This window comes from Spinacia oleracea, chromosome 3, assembly GCF_020520425.1.
Source record: "Spinacia oleracea cultivar Varoflay chromosome 3, BTI_SOV_V1, whole genome shotgun sequence".
Lineage (NCBI taxonomy): Eukaryota > Viridiplantae > Streptophyta > Magnoliopsida > Caryophyllales > Amaranthaceae > Spinacia > Spinacia oleracea.
In genome coordinates this window covers 126,864,024-126,884,889 of record NC_079489.1, presented here as the reverse complement: position 1 = coordinate 126,884,889, position 20,866 = coordinate 126,864,024, and the positions used below count along the sequence as shown (strand labels likewise).

Here is a 20,866-nt window from a genome sequence, read left to right as displayed (position 1 = left end):
AAGCTAAAGAAGTCAATCTACGGATTGAAGCAGGCATCCAGGAGCTGGAATATACGCTTTGATGAAGCAGTCAGTGACTTTGGTTTCATCAAGAACGCAGACGAATCTTGTATACAAGAAGGTCACTGGGAGCAAAATTGCTTTCCTAGTATTATATGTCGACGACATATTACTTATCGGAAACGACATTCCTATGTTGAACTCTGTCAAGATTTGGCTTGGGAAATGTTTTTCGATGAAAGATCTAGGAGAAGCACAGTACATATTGGGCATCAAGATTTACAGAGATAGGTCTAAAAGGATGATTGGACTTAGTCAAAGCACTTATATCAATAAGGTGCTTGATAGGTTCAAGATGGCGGACTCCAAGCGAGGCTACCTACCCATGTCTCATGGAATGACTCTAAGCAAGAATCAGTGCCCAAAAACACTTGATGAGCGTAGACGAATGAATGGGATTCCATATGCATCATTGATTGGTTCAATAATGTATGCTATGATATGTACACGCCCGGATGTTGCGTACGCACTCAGTGCTACGAGCAGATACCAGTCAGACCCAGGAGAGGCGCATTGGACTACTGCCAAGAATATTCTGAAGTACCTGAAAAGGCACAAAGATGACTTCCTGGTCTATGGTGGAGATGATGAATTAATTGTTAAAGGCTATACGGACGCAAGTTTCCAAACCGACAAAGATGATTTCAGATCACAGTCTGGGTTTGTCTTCTGCCTCAACGGAGGAGCAGTAAGCTGGAAAAGTGCTAAGCAAAGCACCATTGCGGATTCTACAACTGAAGCGGAGTACATTGCTGCACATGAAGCAGCAAAGGAAGCTATATGGCTAAGGAAGTTCATAGGTGAACTTGGTGTAGTCCCCTCCATTAAAGGACCAATAGCCCTGTATTGTGATAATAACGGAGCTATTGCACAGGCAAAGGAGCCTAGACACCACCAGAGAGTCAAGCATGTACTTCGTAGATTTCACCTTCTACGAGAGTTCGTTGAAAGAAAAGAAGTCGAGATAAACAAGATTGGAACTGATGACAACATATCAGATCCATTGACTAAACCTCTGCCGCAGGCGAAGCACAACTCGCACACTGCAGCTATGGGAATCAAGCATATTGGAGAATGGCTTTGATATACCTGTTTAATGTTTTAAAGTTTTAGAGTTTAAATCTTTGTAAAACATTATTGGTTAATCATTCACAACAAATGAAAAGAATTCATTTTTCCATTTAATTTGTGGTTTATTAAATGATGAGTCCCTTCAATTTGACGATATATTCAAGATAGACTGTCAGGACCAGTCCTGTGACTAAGAAATGTCTATCAAGTGAACTTGAATGTCAAAGGTTGAAAATGGTCCCTAGTCGGAGTTTTCTATAAAATTGGACGCATAGAAAACGTTAGACGACTAGAATGCAAGATGACTAGTAGTTCTGTTTCTTGAACTATGTGGACATGGCAATGTCATAATCATTTGCATAGATACTTACTTTGGGAAGACTAGTATCGGACAAGACCTATGAAACTTTACTGTAAGAGATGAAAATCTGTCATAAGTAAATTTCATTAAAATTATTAGACACTAAATCCTCAATACCTGAGTGATTTGAGATTACTTGTTTGAGAACTAGTTGCTTTGACGTTGACCAACCGTCGCACCGTAAAAGGAGGCTATAAAGGCAACGCTCAGGTAATCACCTATCAAACGAAGTCTAATCTCAAGATCGCAAGATTGGGATTGTCCTCCCATAAATCGGGATGAGATGCTTAAAAGTTGTACAAGGCCACTCGGAGAGCTAGAAACTGTGAAATGCATGGCCGTGCTCGGATGAATCATAGGCTATGATTATCTGTTTATTTGATCAGTTGAACTCTGAAACCGAGGAACACCTCTGGACATAATAAGGATGACAACTCTTACCTTATGTTCAAGAGCAAGCATCGAGCGACAAAGGAATTAGGAAATGCACACTTGTCCCTAAGGACAAGTGGGAGACTGAAGGAAATAATGCCCTTGGTCCAAGTATGCATTCAATGTTAAGTCTAATAAATGCGGTTCAGTATTAATTAACAAGTTAATAATTCAGTGAGATCAAGTGAGCTGAATGCCTAGCTAGAGGCCGCTTCAGTTCAAGTGGAATTAATGAAATTAATCCACAGCTTACTCTTGACTGAACCCGTAGGGTCACACAAATAGTACGTAAACGGATCAAGTATTTAATGACATTAAATACTCCATCTATGGATATTCGGAATCGACGGATCTTGGTTTCAGTGGGAGCTGAGATCGTCACAGGCAAGAAATGAATACTCCGGAAACGGAAATATGGATCGTATCGGAAATATAAATATTATCCAAGTCGTAGATGTTGCCGGAAACGGAAACATGGTACGTATCGGAAAATATTATCGGAAATGGAAATATTGCCGGAATCGGAAATATTGCCGGAAACGGAAATATTGTCAGAATCGGAAATATTATCGGAATCGGAAAATAATTCCGGAAACGGAAATATTAAATATTTGTTCGAAACGGAAATTGATTCCGGAATCGGAAATGTTGAATATTGTTCGTATCGGAAATGAATTCCGGAATCGGGAAATTAATCGGAAGCGTATCGTACGAATTAGCATCGGACGAGGCCTGCCAGACGAAGGCCCAGCACGAAGCCGGGCCATCGCCCAGCAAGCCAGCGCGCCACAAACGCACCAGCCAAGGCTGCGCCAGGCCCACCGCAAGGCAGGCCCAGCGCGCGCCAAGGCTACGGCAGCGTGTGGGCTTGCGGCAGTGGGCTGCGAGCTCGCGGGCTGCGCGCGCGCATGGCGCCCCTCGTGGGCTGCTGTGCGTGCGTGTGTGTTTGTGTGCTACTCGAATCCTAAAGCTACCGGGATTTGTCATATGATTAAATCTAATCCTAAAAGATTTAGTTTATTTAATTAGAGTCCTAGTAGGATTATAATTAAATAAATTAGTATCCTAATAGGATTCCAAATCCTTTTCCATAACTCTATAAATAGGTGCCTAGGGTCACATATTTACATCGAGCATTCAAGTATTCAAAGTGAGTTTTTGAGAGCAAAATTCAGTCACACAATTGCCTATAAAGTGCCGAAAATTCAGAGTACCTTAAGGGCGATTCTAGTTGGTCAATCTTAAGGCGGATCCGGACGTGCTGTGGACTATCTACGGAGGGACGACACTTGGAGTCCTAAAGACTTGTTCTTGTTCGGTTCGGGCGCAGCTAGGGAAGGCACGCAACAAAGAGTATGCATCTAAACTATGCTAAATGATTATGTGTAAATAATATGTTTTCCTGGCTTAATGGTTTTTTCCGCATGATTTATGAATTGTCATATGTATCATAACCTAACAGTTATGTTGCCAAAGTGAAGGACCTCATTCGTCCAAGCTAGAACAAACTTCTCCCTATGATCAGTAAGCCATGTGTTGTGCACATAATCGATAACGCTCTGCCATCTTACATAGCGATCTTCCATGCTTGCAACTGCACGGTCATATTCTTCCACAGTCGACGCCTCCATGATTCTTTTCCAAACTCCGTTCTTGAACGCTCGACCAACGTCCTTGTTCTTGTTGCACAAAAATGATACGCGGGCCTCCACGTCGTTGTTGATATGCCAAGTACATAGCAAATGTCTGGAATTTGGAAAAACCTCGGCAACAGGTCTCATTAGACCACCCTCTTTGTCCGTCAATATTGCCGAGGGAATGACACCCTCCCCGAGGAGCAGCTTCAACTTCTGTAACACCCAACGGTAGCTCGCTGCAGTCTCGTCTTTCATAAATGCATAGCCGATTAGGAAATTCTGATTTGTCGGTGTCACACCAACAATCTCCAAGAAAGAAAATCCATATCTGTTAGTCTTGTACGTCGAATCCAAACCAATAACCAGTGGATATGTGCGTAATACCTCCACCATTGCAGGGTGAGCTAAGAATGCGCGGTTTATGACTTTACTCGTACGGTCACTGCAAGAGACCCAGTTTATGTAGTCGTGCTCTTTGGCTAGATGCAACATCTGCTCAGCAACGTTTCTTCCTTCTGAACCTTCTTGTCTCATCTTTTCTTTGAAGTTGTAAATGTGCCTCATGTTGGGATGTTCATCTGGAAACTTGTTTTTAATGGCCACCATAATATTTTTTGGCTTAGCTTGTGCATCGTTCATCTCGCGAACAACTTCCTTTGCACCCTGACTAAGACCACTAACACCACGGTGACCCTCGGGATATACAATCAATGTGTGATTATGTGTGCCACGATCATGAAGCAACTCAATAACCCAATTATTTTCTTCTACTCGTTGTTGTTCACACTTAATCATAAACCAACAACCACATGCCTTACTCTTTGTGTTTGGTCGTTTTGCGGTCTTTGGATCCCTACAATTGTTTTCCCTCCTTCCCCGATCGCATTTCAAGTAGCGGTACTTACGACCATCTTTTTGCGTCGTTTTGTACGAGCTACTTATCAATATGAACCCCGATCCGATAGCCACTTGCTTTGCCCAATTCGCTGCGTTTTCAAATCCATCGAATATTTCATTTGTTGCAAATAGATAACTATAATCAACACCGTCGCCACCATAATCCGGAAGTGGGGCCTATAATAAAACATAATTTAATAAGTAAAATCACTAACATAATTTCTAAAATTCATAAAAATTAAATTAAAATATAATTTCCAAATAAAATAACAATTATAATGACACATGTAATTTCTAAATTTTCCTAAATGAACATGTAATTCTAAATTAAATAACAATTAAATTAACATATAATTTTTAAAATAATGTTACTTTGCGCGTAATAACTAACATACTTTCTAAAATCACTAAAATAATTTTCTAAATTAAATAAAAATTTAATTATCATATTATATTCTAACTTTGCGCATAATAACTAACATAATTTCTAAAATATATAAATTCTAAAATAAAAAATTCTAAAATAACTAACATAATTTTCTAAACTAAATAAAAATTAAATTAATAAATTATAATATTAATTTTGCGCATAATAACTAACATAAATTCTAAAATAAATAAATTTTAAAATAACTATATAATTTCAATTTCTACAAATTTCTAAAATCACTAACATAATTTTCTTAAATAAATAATTATTAAATTAACTAATTATAATACTAATTCGAATAACTTTACATTAAACAATAAAATTTTATTTAAACAAATTTGAATTTCAGATTTAGTTTTGGCGCACAAACATTGCATGAAGGACATGTAACTGGCGCACAAACATTGCATTGGTTCCACGAACCTGGTGCACGGAATTTGCACCAATTCCATGGACCTGGCGCACAGAATTTGCGCCAGGTTCATGGAACTGGTGCAAATTCCGTGCGCCAGTTCCATGGAACCAATGCAAATGGTGTGCGCCAAGATTTAAAAAAAAAAAATCAAAAAAAAAACACCATTTTTACCTCCTCCATTGAAGCTTACGAGCTTTCCGGGAGCCGGTTTTCCGAGACAAATTCCACGACTATATACACCGCCGCAACTCCCACATGAATTATGAAGAAACAAACGTTTTCCGGAGTTTCAGTTTTCCGGCGAATAATGAAGAAACATGTATGAATTTCAGTTTTCCGGCGACTATGAAAGGGGTAAAAAAATACTCGCCGGAATTTCATTTTTCCGGCGTCATTCCGGCAGCCAGTTGGTGGGGAAGGGGGGTTGAGAGAGAGGTGAGGGAAAGGTGAGGTGAGGTGAGAAGGGTAAAAAAAATGAAAGGGAGGGGTAAGTTTTTATAAGGGTATTTCTGTACTTTCACTATGAATAGTAGGACGTTTTTAGCGTGGGCGGGCGTCGAATAGCGATACACTAAAGAAAGGAACTCGGAATTAAAAGTCATATATACTATCATATCGATTGTTCATACTTTATACCGGTGTAAACCAGTACAACTATAACAGTTACTGGTACACGGAAAGTAAAATTAAGGATAATTTGGTAATATTAATCCAACCTTTGGCCGGTTTTCTTTTATTAATCCCACCTACGACATATTTTTTAATAATCCCACCTTTACTACCAAACGACTTTTATTAGGCTTAAGTGACCAGTAATCGGTGAAAAAGTCATCGAGATGGTGATGAATTGATGATGATGACTGAATATAACGAGAGAGAGTACTACCACGTAGGGACATATTACCGCCTACAATAGGTTTATGACGTATTGGGCCCAATAAAAGTCGTTGGGTAGTAAAGGTGGGATTATTAAAAAATATGTCGTAGGTGGGCTTAATAAAAGAAAATTGGCCAAAAGTTGGATTAATATTACCAAATTTTCCTAAAATTAATACATAATAATCTGATACTATAGGTGTGCAAAAAATAGCACATTAATACATTACATATTATGATATACAATGTTATTTCTGTAGCTAAAATACTCTATATATACACAATACCAGGCTATAAAAAGGCCGCAACCAAAAATAATTAAGAGGCTAAACAAAACTGAAACTACAGCTAGAAAAAGACAGACGGGCTCGAATTAGATGTAATCTACCCCTTCCAAATATAATGCATGAACCAATCAGTAATAATCTAAGACTATCAGGAAATCTCATGGGAAATGAATTTACCAAATAATTGATAAAACTTGAAGGATGGACAACACGAGTGTGCTTGTCCAGAGATTAAAATGAGAGAAGTTATGTCTCGAAGTTGATGATGCCCCGGTTATATGAGAACCATTTTGTTGTATGGCTTGAGGTTCAATGGAAGATATTGGAGGAACTTGATGGGGACTCTCAGGACTTAATGGAAGCATGCTTGACTCCAGAGCTTCGCTACCTGGAATATAAATAAATCTCGTCAACCACAAAATTAAGATGCAAGAGCAACTACCAACTTACTAAGCATGTTTTGTATAGTGTTTTAAAGTGATGGAAATGAATCATTTAACTATTTTCATTACCTAATGTTCGGTATAAGAGGTGTGGTAACACAATCCCTTTCCTAAGGGTAACCATTACCACCATTTGTTACTTCTCCTAACCATGGTAACAAAATTGTTACCCTCTTCAATCCCTATTTGTTACAAGTGATTCCTTTTTTCAAGGTATATCAAACGACGTATTATGGTAATAGTTAAAATTACTGTTTCCCTTCTTATTTATTTCCTTTTCATTTCCTAAATTTATACCAAACATGCCCTAAGGGTATACTCGCAATTGTACTACTGTACGATACCACCAAATAAGATGTATTTCTTTGGTACTTACAGTTTGATGCCTTCCATCCCAACACCATTCTTTCACGATCAAATACTACACGATAGCCAGTCATGAAGTTCTCTGGAAAGCGAGAGAGAAAATGTGAGATGAATGATTTTAAAAGCAAGCCCAATAGTCATGCTGGCATGTTGTAAACTAGCTGAGAAATTTAAAGATGATTAGATATACTCACGGCCAATGATATTTACGTCTTCACTTTTGACAATTCCCAAGCAGTAAATGTTTCCAGTCTGAAGATTAAGATAACATCTTTCAGTACAACATCAAACGGAAGAAGATTTAACATATTGAGAAGACATTTACCATAACTGAAACCGTCACTGTAGGATCAGTAACAGAGAATTGGTCTCCACCATCCATTTTCAGATTGATGGGAGGGGTATTTGGGCCACTTTGGCTTGAACTGCAAGTTTGAGTTTGGTGAATGCTTCAATTGTAAAGGTAAAAAAGAGACACAAAAGGGGGAAAAAGTAGTAGCTTGATGTTTGAAAGAAGTCACAAATACTCACCTTAACTCATAACAGTACTCGAAAGGAATGTCAGATTGAGATGTGTCTCTCTTATCTTTTATGTGGGCATCAAACTGCACAGAAAGAGACTTCTGAATACCTGGATTTCATATGGAACTTACTTGGTAACATCAGTTGAAGTTTTTCAAGAACTTACTTTTTCAGCAATTAGTGAATAAACTGGGTCATTTAGGTACGTGAATGAAGTCCCGGTATCAAAAATTGCATAAAGACCATCGACCTGAGAGACTTTCTTTCCCATGCTTATCTGTGTTATGCTAACATTGTAATGCGGACTGGTAAGAGGTTAAAAGGAAAGGTCAGAAAAAATACCATTCATCGAATCAAAGATTGTGAAAGCTAAGAAATCCATTAAAATGTGATCACTCACTTTATCTTTCTAAGGTTGAAAGGTGTTTCACTTTGATCCGAGCTGCCTTTATCTCCAAAAGTGATTCTCCCCAACCCATCATCTCCAAAACACATGGAGAAAGAATTTGCAGCAATTTTCTGACTAGATAACATGCTAGGCAATGATATAGTATCCAGACCAAGCCCAAGTAAACCATTGGGAGCTCCACCGTCCAAAAATGAACCAGTCTCAACTTTACCGCAACTGCAAATCAGTTCAGCATACTCATGTTAAAACTTGCCTTCTTAAACAGAAACAAGCTTACTTTGTGTTACCACATTAAGAATTCAGAAAACCTAAATAAATGTGTTTTATTAGAAAAGAACCTAGTAAAAGATGAATAACAATTTTCTCATTTGCAGATCTATTGAAAAACCATGAAGCAAACTCAACTGCACAAGACTATTCTGATTGAAAAGCTATATATTTTCCTTGTTTCAGATTTTATAACCACCTGGAATTCAGTTATCTGCAGTTAAGAATATTGATCACTCATAGCTTCATGAGGTATCTCAAATCTCAATAGATAAATCATGTAACTTAGTTGTAATTCCCACAAAACATACAAATACAAAGGCATGCTTCACTGCAAAAGCAATTGTACAATAAATAAGAAAAACAACCAATAGATCAACCAATTCGAAGTTGACTTACCCGAAAGGAATTTTTGCACCAATAGGCTTAGAAGGATTATCATCGGCAGTTAGATGCAAAACATCCTCTACTAAGTACCCAGAAGAAGATGTGTTAGAAGAGAGATACATGACTCTGTAGGGACACATGCTGGGAGAAACTGGACATGTTGTTTTATGTGCACACAGAGGACTGTTGCAAGGAACTTTTGTCCCCGAGGACGACGTATTGAGGCTGTAAATGCTGAAGTCTAGCTGGTACACCAAAAGAATATGTGTCAAGATTGATTAGGCTATTAGTCTATTAGTAACAATTGTAAGAAAAATGGCATCCCCTTATCAATCCATTGCAAAACAAAAACAAAAAATTGTCAATTGTAATTGAGGTTTATAGTACTCCGTGTCATTTCTTTGCCATGGAGTCTTTCTTTCCTTTTACATTAAGATTTTCAAATTAGCATAAAACACCTTCTGAGGGTTGGGTGATGTTATTGAATCCTAACATACTGATTATACATGAGACATAATATATGGGGGTAGGGACGAAGGAGACTTGAAAAACTATGTATTTAAACTTGTTTTTCCAAACTCAAATGTGATTAGTGGTCACTGTATATTATATCAAAATAGCGGAGCTGATTGGTAGCCAAATCTAACACTCATATCAGAAAACACTTTAGTCCAACTCTGAATCTACATAGATTCAGAATTTAGGATCGACTATCCAAGTCACATACCAACACAAGTCCCATACCAATATAGTATGCAGTCTCACGGCTCTAAGAAATAGATTCAGTGGCAGCTAACATCTAAGAAGAAATACCCAAATGAATGCCATAAATTTTGAACTTACAGGCTTCTTTGTTAGGGTGGCATTTTTACTTTCTCCACAAACACACAAAAGAAAGCTCAACAAACAAAGATGGCAGATGATAAGCTTGTTGAACTACCGAAAGGGATATCTCAACCACTCATGACTCAACTAGTAAACCATGCAGTAGATTGGCATATTCATTCCTTTTTCATTTCCCATATATGGACTAAATTAATGTTTACCTTAGATGGAAACTCCGCGTATTCTACTGCCATACAAGTCAATGTTGACGTGCCATATCATATCAAGACTTTAAAGCAAATTACTTTTCAATTATTTTTGATGTAAAATGGCTATAGAAAAGTAAATCATTAAACTAAAGTACTAAAACTACAGTCCTTTGTGCTATATTTTAAGATATGAGATACTAAGGAGTAATATAATTCAATCATATAAGGAGTACTTTGTATTAAAAAGAGTCCAAGTTAGCATTAAAGTATGATAATAATGATATGATTATACCGCGAACAATTTCCCTAAAGCATAGCATTATAGGATAACAAATTAAATAATACCTCATCAGAGTTAATTTTGACTCCCTTGACACACTTGATACAGTCACAAGGTAACCAAAACAGGTCACTTCCAGTGTCTAACGCCACCAGAAACGATGATCCCGGTGTCCCTATCGTCACATTTGCATAATGCAAGCTGCAAAATACATCTCAATTAGTAGGAGTAATTAAAAAAAGTCAAAATTCCCTCCACTTTCCAAAACAAAAATAAAACATTCAGTAGTACTTGTAAAGAAGAACACTTTTTCCTTAATTTGATTTAGAATTAAGAGCATCCTATGCTCAAAAAAAGCGTTTATGAAAAGTTCACTATAACAATCCACCTTTTTTTTTTCTTTTTTCTTTTTTCTTTTTTCTTTTTTCTTTTTTCTTTTTTCTTTTTGCTTTTATCATTCTACAAAATTTCCCGCAATTTCGCAACATTACACTCTTTCACTTCTTCCATCTTCCACATGCCACACAAAATTGTACTACTACTTATAATAAAAAAAAAGTGAAAAGCATGAGAATAATTAACATAAATACCTACTTTCTTTAAAGTGCAACACAAGCATGTTAAAACAACTATGTACGGGATACAACGTCAACTAACAAAGAATCGAATTAGGATGGTGCCTAAGAGGCTAGGACATAGAATCGAATTTCGTCAACATCATTGAATTATATCCAATGTTTATTTGATTTCTAAGTTAGTACCCGTGCGTTTGAAATCATCCACGTTGCACCCTTGTACTGTAAAATATAATCAACTTTATCATCTTGGTTAACTGAATGTTAAAATTCCCGTCACTTTTTTGAGAAACTATGATTTTTTTACATTATAATCAACATTTTGTTTGTTGTTAACGTATAAGATTTGTTAATTAACATTGTACAACTGTAAAAAAAGAAATTAACTAAGGTTGGTAATAAAGTTGATTCACTTGTACAACTATAGGGCACAATATGGACAATTTAAAAGGCATTTATACAACGTAGAAATCAAAAAATGTGGGTGTAAGGTAGAAAATACCCAAAAAATGTTAGCAAATAGCCAAATATACTTCGTACAATGTCTAATTTGCCCTCTTCAATACTAAGACATTTTGAGTGTAAATTAAGATAACGGGCCAAGCTTTGCATTAAAAAGAAACTAAAAAGACGTTTGTTTGGAGAAAAAATTGTTTTGGTAAAACTGAAAAACAACAAATGCGAAGTTCGGAATATAAATTACGGAGTACTTAAGCGAATTGAATCAATTTAATTTCGAAAATAGCAATTATATTAAGCAACTATATTCAACTCAAAATAATTGACAAACTGAGCTAAAAAAAAATTGAGGAGAGAGAAAGAGAGAGCGTACAATCCAAAGAAGCTGATGCGATAAGTAGTGTTGCCGGAGGAGAAGGTAAGAGGAGTGTGAGAATCGCCGGAGGAGGATGAAAGTCGGCGGCCATGAACGGCAAGATCACGGTGAGCTAAGGCGGCGAAGTAACCGGTAGTCCCCTTATCCGGTAAGTTATCTCCGGCGTCGAGAATCCGGTTAACTGGATCAGAGAATCTGTGGTGGAGTTCGAACCCGAATGTTTTGTAAGCGTAAGTGGGCCGGGAAACCCAGCTCAAAAAGAGAACAAATAGGAGAAGGACACGTGTGTAGTTTAGGATATTATTGTACTGGGATAATAATCTTGGTTTAATTGTAGGACTAATATTCATCTTTTCTTTTGAAGTTTTGGTTAATTTTTTTTAAAAAAAGGACAACAAAATGGAGTGAGGGAGGAAGAAGGATTCTATAATTCTGTGTGATTCTTGGTGTATTGTGAATATATGTTGGAGAGGAGAGAGAGAGAAAGAGGTGAGAGACTTACAACTTTACAAGGTTTGGTGAATTGGTGCTTAATTATAGTCAAGAGTGGTGGGACATCTATACCCAAAAACAAGCCACCTTACACAATCCACTTCCCTTTGAATATGGAGGAGGAGAACGTATTATTTAGGCAACTTTTTTAATGACGTGTGAAGAATTAAGGTCGTGTAATTTACGGATTTAGTCATTTTTTTTAAATTTAAGCATTAATCGCCGCTCTATTATTACTCACTCGCCGTATATAATTACTCAGATACCTCCCTATAATAACTTCCTCTCTCATCCAATTACCCCCCACCTCACCCTCGTCTTTCCATCAAATAATCTCATTTGGTTAATAAATTTAGTTAATGTATTTTTAATAAGTTAATGAATTTGGTTCATGAATTTAATAACATCCAAAAAATTTAAACTTCTTTGTTTTGAACTTAAATATGGTAGAGATTGTTGCTTTTTTTACATTGATGGTACGCACTGATCGGTAACTACTGACTAGTGATCCAAGCAGTGAGAAGTAATGGCAACGAAAGTTATTCAGATGAGACTATGTTATGTTTAAAATGTAGTGCAATATGTGTTAAAACTCAATGTTATTCACATGGTGAGCTGTCCCACGTTGAAGAAACATGAGAGAAAATATCATCTTATAAACTTGTGGAGTCACTATCACTGTTGTCAATTGGTTTCAGTGTGGAACCTCCATTCGGCTTATAAGTGTATTGAATTCTACTCTTCTTTCTTTGGTTGTCCAGACTCATTTCATATTTCTCTGAAATTCAACAATATGTTTTAGAGGTGATATCCTAAGAGAAGATCTATAATAAAATTTAACAATATTTTTAGACTCCGTTCTATTCGACTTTTTTTTGTCTGAACTTATATTATCTGAACTTATTTTAACTTATTTTATCTGAAAAAACTTATTTTGTCTTAAATAAATTTATTTGTGTGTGAAAATGTTTGAATTTTTTTATTTTTTCTTCACTTATATGAACATAACTAAACTTATCTAAAATTAATTGAACTTATATAAACTTATCTGAAATTAACTAAACTTATCTGATCTTACTTTATCTGAAATAAGTCATAATAAGTCGAACAGATGAGATCCTTAATTAAACAGAAATATATTGGATTATACGATGTATATACTTTATGTGGTAAAAAGAAAAAGGGTGAGAGCTCGACTTCCGCGTAGAATAGAGGGGTGTGGTCACTGGTCAGTCAGCCGAGATGAATAGTAAACTCTCTACAAAGTGCTTGTGGTGGAGTCGACCTTGACACATTCAACTATTCAAGTCGTCCAATGAAGCTTCATTGTTTTACTTGAAATGGTTATCACTAATGACACTAATCAAACTTGCAAAAAGTAAGTTATTACTAATAAATTAGTCAAGGAATGTAGTATTAACAAATTAATGTTTTTCTTTGAGTTGAAGTAACCGATCGAGTTACGAGACTTATGACTAATGTAATCGCATTTAAAATTTAGGAAAAATTACTTTAAATAATCTAACCTTTTGACCATTTTCCGTTAATAATCCAACCTTTTGATTATTATCTAATAATCTAACCTTTATACCCTATTAATTTTTATTGCACCTAAACCACTTGCAACCGGCACAACAAGTCATCACCTTTATTTATTTATTTTTATTTATTCTAAAAAGAACCCATCCTTCCTCAAAACTGATTGCTGTATTTTTTTTCCTTTTTGATGGAATTATTTTATTTATATTTCTTAAAATTAATTTTACCTTTATGTAACAAAAAATTTCTCTCCATCCTTTTATTGTCTGTACCGCACCACCACCACAACCACTACCCAACCAATTAAACCAACCATCTTTCTCCTTCACCTCTCCTCCCCACCGTCTATTCTTCACCACCAACAAACAATCACTAACACCCAAAATCAACCACCACTGCTAATACCCCTCACCTCGGAATGTCCCTAGCTCTGTCACCACCATCAAAACCATCTACAAAGTGGGGCGGCAAAATCTAGCAGATATATAACCACACCCTCATCAAGATCTACAAATCCGTTTCCTCATACTAAAATTTCAATTGAAATTCTCTTTAGTTATTTGAGTAATCCTTCATTAATTTTTTTACTAATCATAAAAAAAAAATCAATAGAAATTTCACTAGTTGAAGAGGCATAACTTGTTGGTGATTGACAAGAAGAATAAAGAAGGAATGATGATGAAGCGGAAGAGGAGGAGTTGCGGTGGTGGATATAGGAGATGAGGAAGTTTTTTTTTTTTTAATGTAATTCAAAGAAATAATATTAAAAATGAAAAAAATGGTTTTTATAATGGATTTGGTTAAGGGTTAGAGTTCTGGTGGAGGCCGCGACTAAACAAGGAGGAAGGGTAAAGAAAAGAAGAAAGAAAAAAACTAGAAAAAGGAAGAAGGTAAAGGGGAAAAAAAAATATATTAATTATTTTCTAATATAAAAATAACAAATGGTTGCATGACACGTATATAGGTGACCTGCTATACCGGGTTGGTGACTTGTTAGGTGCAATGAAAGTTAATGGGGTGCAAAGGTTAGATTATTAGATAATAATCCAAAGGTCGGATTATTAACAGAAAATCGTCGAAAGGTTGGATTATTTAAAGTAATTTTTCCTAAAATTTAAATAAAATATGGATTTTAAAAAGTGGGCAATTCTTGAAGCGAAGCCAAGGACTCTTGAATCGATTAAAAACTGTTTGGGCTCCCAATTGATCATCAATTGGGCCACTAAGTTCAAAGCCCAAGGGCTCAATATAGCAACATCAAACCCACAAGCACTACAGTCCAAAAGGCTATTCAGCCACCAATCAAGGCCCAAGGCCCACTTGCAATAAATGACCTAAGGGCAATCATTGCACGAACACTATAAATAAGCCGTCATGGCTCACATACCAAGGTACGTCCATTTCACGCCTTAAGACCACTCTTCTAGAGAACTTCTCTCTCTAGAATCCGAGCATCGTTCTTACTTAGGCATCGGAGGGGCTTTCCTCGGAAACACCCCCGAGGCTAGTAACTTGTTTATTGTGCAGGTTGATTTGGACACAACACATTCGAGCTAGCGAGATCTTCAACACACACAAAAGGGCCTTCATTCGAAGCCCATTGTTCCACCCGCTTCAACACCGGAACAATTTGGCGCCGTCTGTGGGGAAGAACACTTGAAAGCTGCAAAAAAAAAAAACACTACATTTCCACGTAAAAAATGGAAGTGCCCAACAATAACAACCAGTTGGGAGATGTCCTTGTCCAAACGGATTCGGAATCCGATGGAGGTGAGCAGCTGCACTCAGTGGCGAGGTCGCAGCCAACAAGGGCAACCGCCACGACTAGCAGACCACTCCCCTCTCGAGAAGAGCTCGCCGCGGCCATGACCATCATGCAGAACTTCCTCTTCAACGAGAAGGAACATGCCCAGGCAGCAGCACGGCGAGAGGCGAGGAGAGCCAGGCGACAGATATTGCTGAACATGCCCTCGACCGACGAGGACAATGTGAGACCCGAGCAAGATCTCTCCACAATGTCAGGAACACACCTAATGACAAGGTGGAGAGAGAGCACGTGGGATACGCAGCAGAGAGCTGCACAGCAACAAGAGTGGTTCGCAACACCATCTCCAACACCGCAAGCTCTCCAAAGTGGAGCAAGTGATCCCACTCGGATCCGAAGCTCGGTCCATAGCAGACTGCGACCTTCGGTTCACGACAGGCTGGGTAGCCCCTATGGATCCAGTAGACAACCCGAGGGCAGTGGCCAGTCGAGAAGGAGAAGTGACCGAACTCCTAGCCCCCTACACGCCCCCGAGCAGTCCCTTAGAGGAAACGCGAGAAGCGAAGGTATCAGGGCGAGGCTAGGAAAGAAAATCATGACTCCAACATCTTCCCCATTCTCGGATGATATTGTCATGGAGACGATTCCCAAGGTGAGACTACCAGCGCACCTGACGTACAGCGGAATCACAGATCCGAGGGATCATGTCATCTCTTACGAACAGCAGATGTTTCTGAGTCCCTACTCCGAAGCCTGCTGGTGCAAATACTTCCCAACCACGCTGACAAGAGTTGCTGGAGAATGGTTCAGATCGCTGCCGAAGGGATCGATCAAAAGTTGGAAGAAGCTGAAGAAGAGGTTTTGTGTACAGTTCGTGAGCAACAATCGCCCAGAACGAACCACTGCCGAGCTAACCTCTATACAGCAAGAAAGAGACGAGAGCCTGCGAAACTTCATGGCTAGATTCATGAAGGAATCCACCAACATTCCGAACCTGCAGCCAGATGTAGCAATCTTCGCCTTGAAGCACGCGTTATGGGAGGGGAAATTCCGAGACAAACTGACAATGAAAAACCCCTCCAAAATAGCGGACGTGCTCCAAATGGCAGATGCGTTCATCGAAACCGAAGAGTTCAACAAAGCAGCAGCAAGGCTAAGAGGTTCCTCGGATCCGAAAGATAACAGAACAAATCAGAGTAAGCCCGAGGGCAACTCAAGAAAGGGGAAAGAGAAGGTGGGTGCGAGAGAAGCGAGTCCCAAGAGAGAGGGGAAGAAGGGTGAATTTCAACCCAAGTACACCAACTACACCCCACTCACCACACCCCGGAGAGAAATCTTCAACCTCCACAAGGACGATGAAAAGTGGAAGCTTCCAGACAAGCTCAGATCAAACCCCCGCCACCGCAACAAGAACAAGTGGTGTGAATTCCACGATGACTTCGGCCATACCACTGAGGAGTGTAACTCGTTGAAGGATAACATTGAAGACCTCATCCGACGAGGGTACCTCAAGGGTTACCTACTCGACCATAGGGCGGAAAGAGAAGAAAAAGAAAAAGCAAAATCTGGTAAGCTGCAAGAGCAAGCCCAGAAAATGGTCCATGAGTCTGAGGGGCAAAAGAAGAAACCAATTCTAGTGGTGTTCAGAGGACAAAGGTCCGGCCACGCCAGCAAGAAACATTTAAGAGATCTCTCCCACCGAGTCAACTTCAGCAACGTAGGGGAGAATCAGCCCACTCCCCCGAACATGACTTTCACCGCTGATGATTGCCTCGGGACCCAGTACAAACATGACGACCCGTTGGTGATCGAAATGGATCTCAACAACCACAACGTCCATAGAGTACTAGTCGATGGAGGGAGCGCTGTCAACATCATCTTCAGGAACTGTTTTGAACAGCTCATCCTCGAAGAGGGAGAAGAGTCACTGACCAAGGTCAGTTACCCATTGATCGGATTCAACGGATCCGCAGCTATTCCCCGAGGAAAGATCACCCTACCCGTTACAATCGGCCAAGGCCTGGCGGCAAGAAACGTCCGAGAGGAATTCTTGGTGATGGACTGCGACTCAGTGTATAACGTCATCATGGGACGAACCATGATCCACAAGATACAAGCAGTTCCATCCATATACCATCAGATGATGATGTATGTCTCGGATGCTGGCTTCGCCGAGCGGATAAAGGGCGATCAAGAGGTGGCAAGGTCAACCTGCCACACGGCCATCCGAAAGCCGAAGCTAGGAGACAGTCCCGAGGATGAAGATGAGAAGAGTTCTCCCCCAGGTGGAGAAAAAGATGCCAAGAGGAGAAAGGCAGGACCGAGCAACCTGGTAAAGCCCGCAGAAGTTGATGCTCGACCAGAGACCCTTTCTCCCGAATCAGACCAAGAGATGGAAGACATTTCCCTAGAGGACGAGTCAGACAGAAGTGTCCGAATAGGCAAAGGCCTAGGCTCGGGACTTCGAATAGAGTTGATCCAGCTGCTGAGGGATCACAAAGACATCTTCGCATGGTCGGCAGCTGATATGCCAGGGATAGAACCGAAGATGATATGTCACAAGCTGGATGTCAGTCCCGAGGCTCGGCCGATCAAACAGAAGAAAAGGAACTACTCCTCGGAGAAAAACAAAGCTATCACCGAAGAGGTGAAGAAATTGCAAGAGGCAGGCTTCATCGAGCCGTGCATGTACCCCAAATGGTTGGCCAATGTGGTAATGGTCAAGAAAACGAATGGCTCATGGCGTATGTGTGTCGATTTCACAGATCTGAATCGAGCTTGCCCAAAAGATTGCTATCCCTTCCCGAGGATAGATCAGCTGGTAGACTCTACCAGTGGCCACGCATTGCTGAGCTTCATGGACGCCTTTTTAGGGTACCATCAAGTATTCATGCACCTTGACGATAGGGCGAAGACCGCCTTCATCACGAGCGCGGGAGTGTTCAACTACAGAATGATTCCCTTCGGATTGAAAAATGCCGGAGCCACCTACCAAATACTAGTTGATCACGTCTTCGCCGATCAAAAGGGAAGGAACGTCGAGGTTTATGTGGACGATTCCATAGTAAAAAGCGTGAAGGAGGAGGATCACATCAAGGACCTGGCCGAAACCTTCGCCAACCTGAGGAAATACAACATGAAACTGAACCCGAAGAAGTGTGTCTTCGGGGTGAAGTCAGGGAAGTTCCTCGGATTCATGGTAAGTGAAAGGGGAATAGACGCAAACCCGGACAAGGTCTAGGCTGCGCTAGATCTACCCGAACCGAAGACAAAAAGAGACGTGCAAAGGCTAACGGGCAGGTTGGCCGCACTGTCAAGATTCATATCGAAAGCTTCGGATAAAGGGGCACCCTTCTTCAAAGCTCTCAAACCCAAAACCCTCCCCGGAGGAGAAGCATAACTCATCAAAAAGAAAGGCGTCCCGAGGAAAGTGGACCCCGAGCTGACATGGGAACAAGAGCAAAAAGATGCATTCCAACAGCTCAGGGCTCACCTAGCTCAACTGCCGACGTTAGCCAGGCCCAAAGAGGGGGAAGCTCTATACTTATACGTCGCAGTCAGCCCCGGGACCGTAAGCGCAGTACTCCTCCGAGAGGAAGAAAAGAAGCAACATCCAATCTACTTTACCAGCCGAACCCTGACGGATGCCGAAACTCGGTATCCACTCATTGAGAAAGTAGCATACGCAGTGGTGGTAGCAGCTCGGAAACTAAGGCCCTATTTTGACTCCCATCAAATAGTGGTACTAACTGACCAGCCACTGGAGAAAGTGCTAGACAAGATAGAAAGGTCGGGAAGGTTGGCTGCTTGGGCTTTCGAGTTGTCTGAATTCGGAATCAAGTATCAGCCGAGGACGGCCATCAAAGCACAGGCGCTCGCAGACTTCTTGGCCGAATGCTCATATCAAGAGGTGCTGGATGACACCAAGAGAACATGAGAGGTCTACACTGACGGATCTTCCACAGTGAACGGCTCGGGAGCCGGAGTAGTACTGATACCCCCAGTGGGAAAGAGCATAGAGTACGCCCTGAAGTTCGGTTTCAAAGCAACCAACAATGAGGCCGAATACGAGGCAGCAATCGCAGGAATAGAGCTGTGCTTATCTCTTGAAGCCGAACATGTTTGTCTCAAGACTGATTCTCAGCTCGTAGCCAACCAGATCCGAGGGGAGTACGAGGCCAAATGGCCAAGCATGACAGCTTACCTAGCAAAAATCAAATCCTTAACGTCAAAGTTAAGATCCTTCGAAGTCATACTCATTCCCCGAGGTCAAAACGCACAGACGGATGCGCTGTCCAAACTTGCAAGCTCAACGCTCTCTGACCTAAACAGGTCAGTCCATGTGGAAGTACACCAAGAAAGGAGCATCGACATGCCACCCCCTACAGTTTGCAATGTACGTCCCGAGCCAAGTTGGATGGACGCAGTCATTGCATACAAAGAGAGGGGAGAACTTCTCGAAGACAAGCTGAAAGCAAGGAAGCTGAAAAGGTTTAACCGGTGGTTCATCATTGACGCCAACGGAGAGCTCATTAGAAAGTCATTCTCAGCCCCACTGCTGAAATGTGTAGGCCCAACCGATGCCGATTATATCCTAAGGGAAATCCACCTCGGCATATGTGGAAATCACATCGGAGGAAGGGCACTGGCACACAAGGCACTAAGGGCCGGATTTTGGTGGCCCACCATGGTTTCCGAAGCAAAGGCGCTGACAAGAAAATGCGAGAAATGCCAAAAGTTCGCACCTGCAATCCACCAGCCAGCCCAAACCCTTCAAGCAACACTCTACCCCCTACCATTTGCGCAATGGGGTTTGGATATCATTGGTCCATTCCCTTCGGCTGTGAATCAGAAGAAGTGGCTGATTGTGGGGGTCGACTACTTCAGTAAGTGGATTGAGGCCGAAGCAGTCTCCTCCATCACAGAGCAGCAGGTCCGCAAGTTCATTTAGCAAAACATCATCACAAGGTTCGGAATACCGAGGCTATTGGTCTTCGATCATGGGAAGCAATTTGACAACACACCACTGCAAAGATGGTGCAAACAGTTCGGTATCCACCTCGCCTACTCAGCAGTGTGCCATCCTCAGAGCAACGGCCAAGCCGAAGCCGCAAACAAGCTCATCCTTAATGCACTCAAGAAGAGAGTCGAGGACGAAAAAAGCAAATGGCTAGAAGAGCTCCCAAGAACACTCTGGTCCCTTCGGACAACCGAAAAGGAAGCCACCGGACAAACGCCCTTCCACCTGGTTTACGGTTCCGAGGCTGTCATCCCTGTAGAGATTGGAACAGAAAGCTTAAGGGTCCAGGCATACAACAGGTATGACGGAGTCCATGGTCAAAGCAACGACCAACTTCTGTCCGAATCATTGGATCTACTAGATGAAGCTCGGGACGAGGCCAGAACTCTGAACGCAGCATATCAGCAAAGAGTCAGCAAGCACTACAACCGAAGGGTCAATGCCAGGCCTCTAAAGGTCGGCGATC

At 40.4% G+C, this 20,866-nt stretch overlaps 2 protein-coding genes across 2 annotated transcripts; both read right to left on the bottom strand.

The window, feature by feature from the left end:
• Positions 1–3,372: 3,372 nt before the first annotated feature.
• On the bottom strand, positions 3,373–5,483 carry LOC110795448 (protein FAR1-RELATED SEQUENCE 5-like). The gene is made up of 2 exons (XM_056839621.1): positions 5,475–5,483; positions 3,373–4,635 (listed from the first exon to the last, which is right to left on the bottom strand). Exons 1-2 carry the CDS (start codon positions 5,481–5,483, stop codon positions 3,373–3,375), a joined length of 1,272 nt encoding a protein of 423 aa, XP_056695599.1.
• An 898-nt stretch (positions 5,484–6,381) lies between these two features.
• LOC110800414 (aspartyl protease family protein 1) lies at positions 6,382–12,182 on the bottom strand. The gene is made up of 10 exons (XM_022005716.2): positions 11,582–12,182; positions 10,240–10,375; positions 8,873–9,105; positions 8,198–8,422; positions 7,964–8,102; positions 7,807–7,880; positions 7,601–7,700; positions 7,470–7,527; positions 7,286–7,357; positions 6,382–6,854 (listed from the first exon to the last, which is right to left on the bottom strand). Exons 1-10 carry the CDS (start codon positions 11,932–11,934, stop codon positions 6,640–6,642), a joined length of 1,605 nt encoding a protein of 534 aa, XP_021861408.1. The 5' UTR covers positions 11,935–12,182; the 3' UTR covers positions 6,382–6,639.
• Between the last annotated feature and the right edge of the window lie 8,684 nt (positions 12,183–20,866).

Coding starts and splice junctions, on each gene's coding strand:
- LOC110800414 (XM_022005716.2), bottom strand. CDS start 11,934: ATGAATATTAGTCCTACAATTAAACCAAGATTATTATCCCAGTACAAT. Junction 7,528..7,600: donor CAGTGACGGTTTCAGTTATG/GTAAATGTCTTC, acceptor CTTAATCTTCAG/ACTGGAAACATTTACTGCTT. Junction 7,358..7,469: donor AGACGTAAATATCATTGGCC/GTGAGTATATCT, acceptor CTCGCTTTCCAG/AGAACTTCATGACTGGCTAT.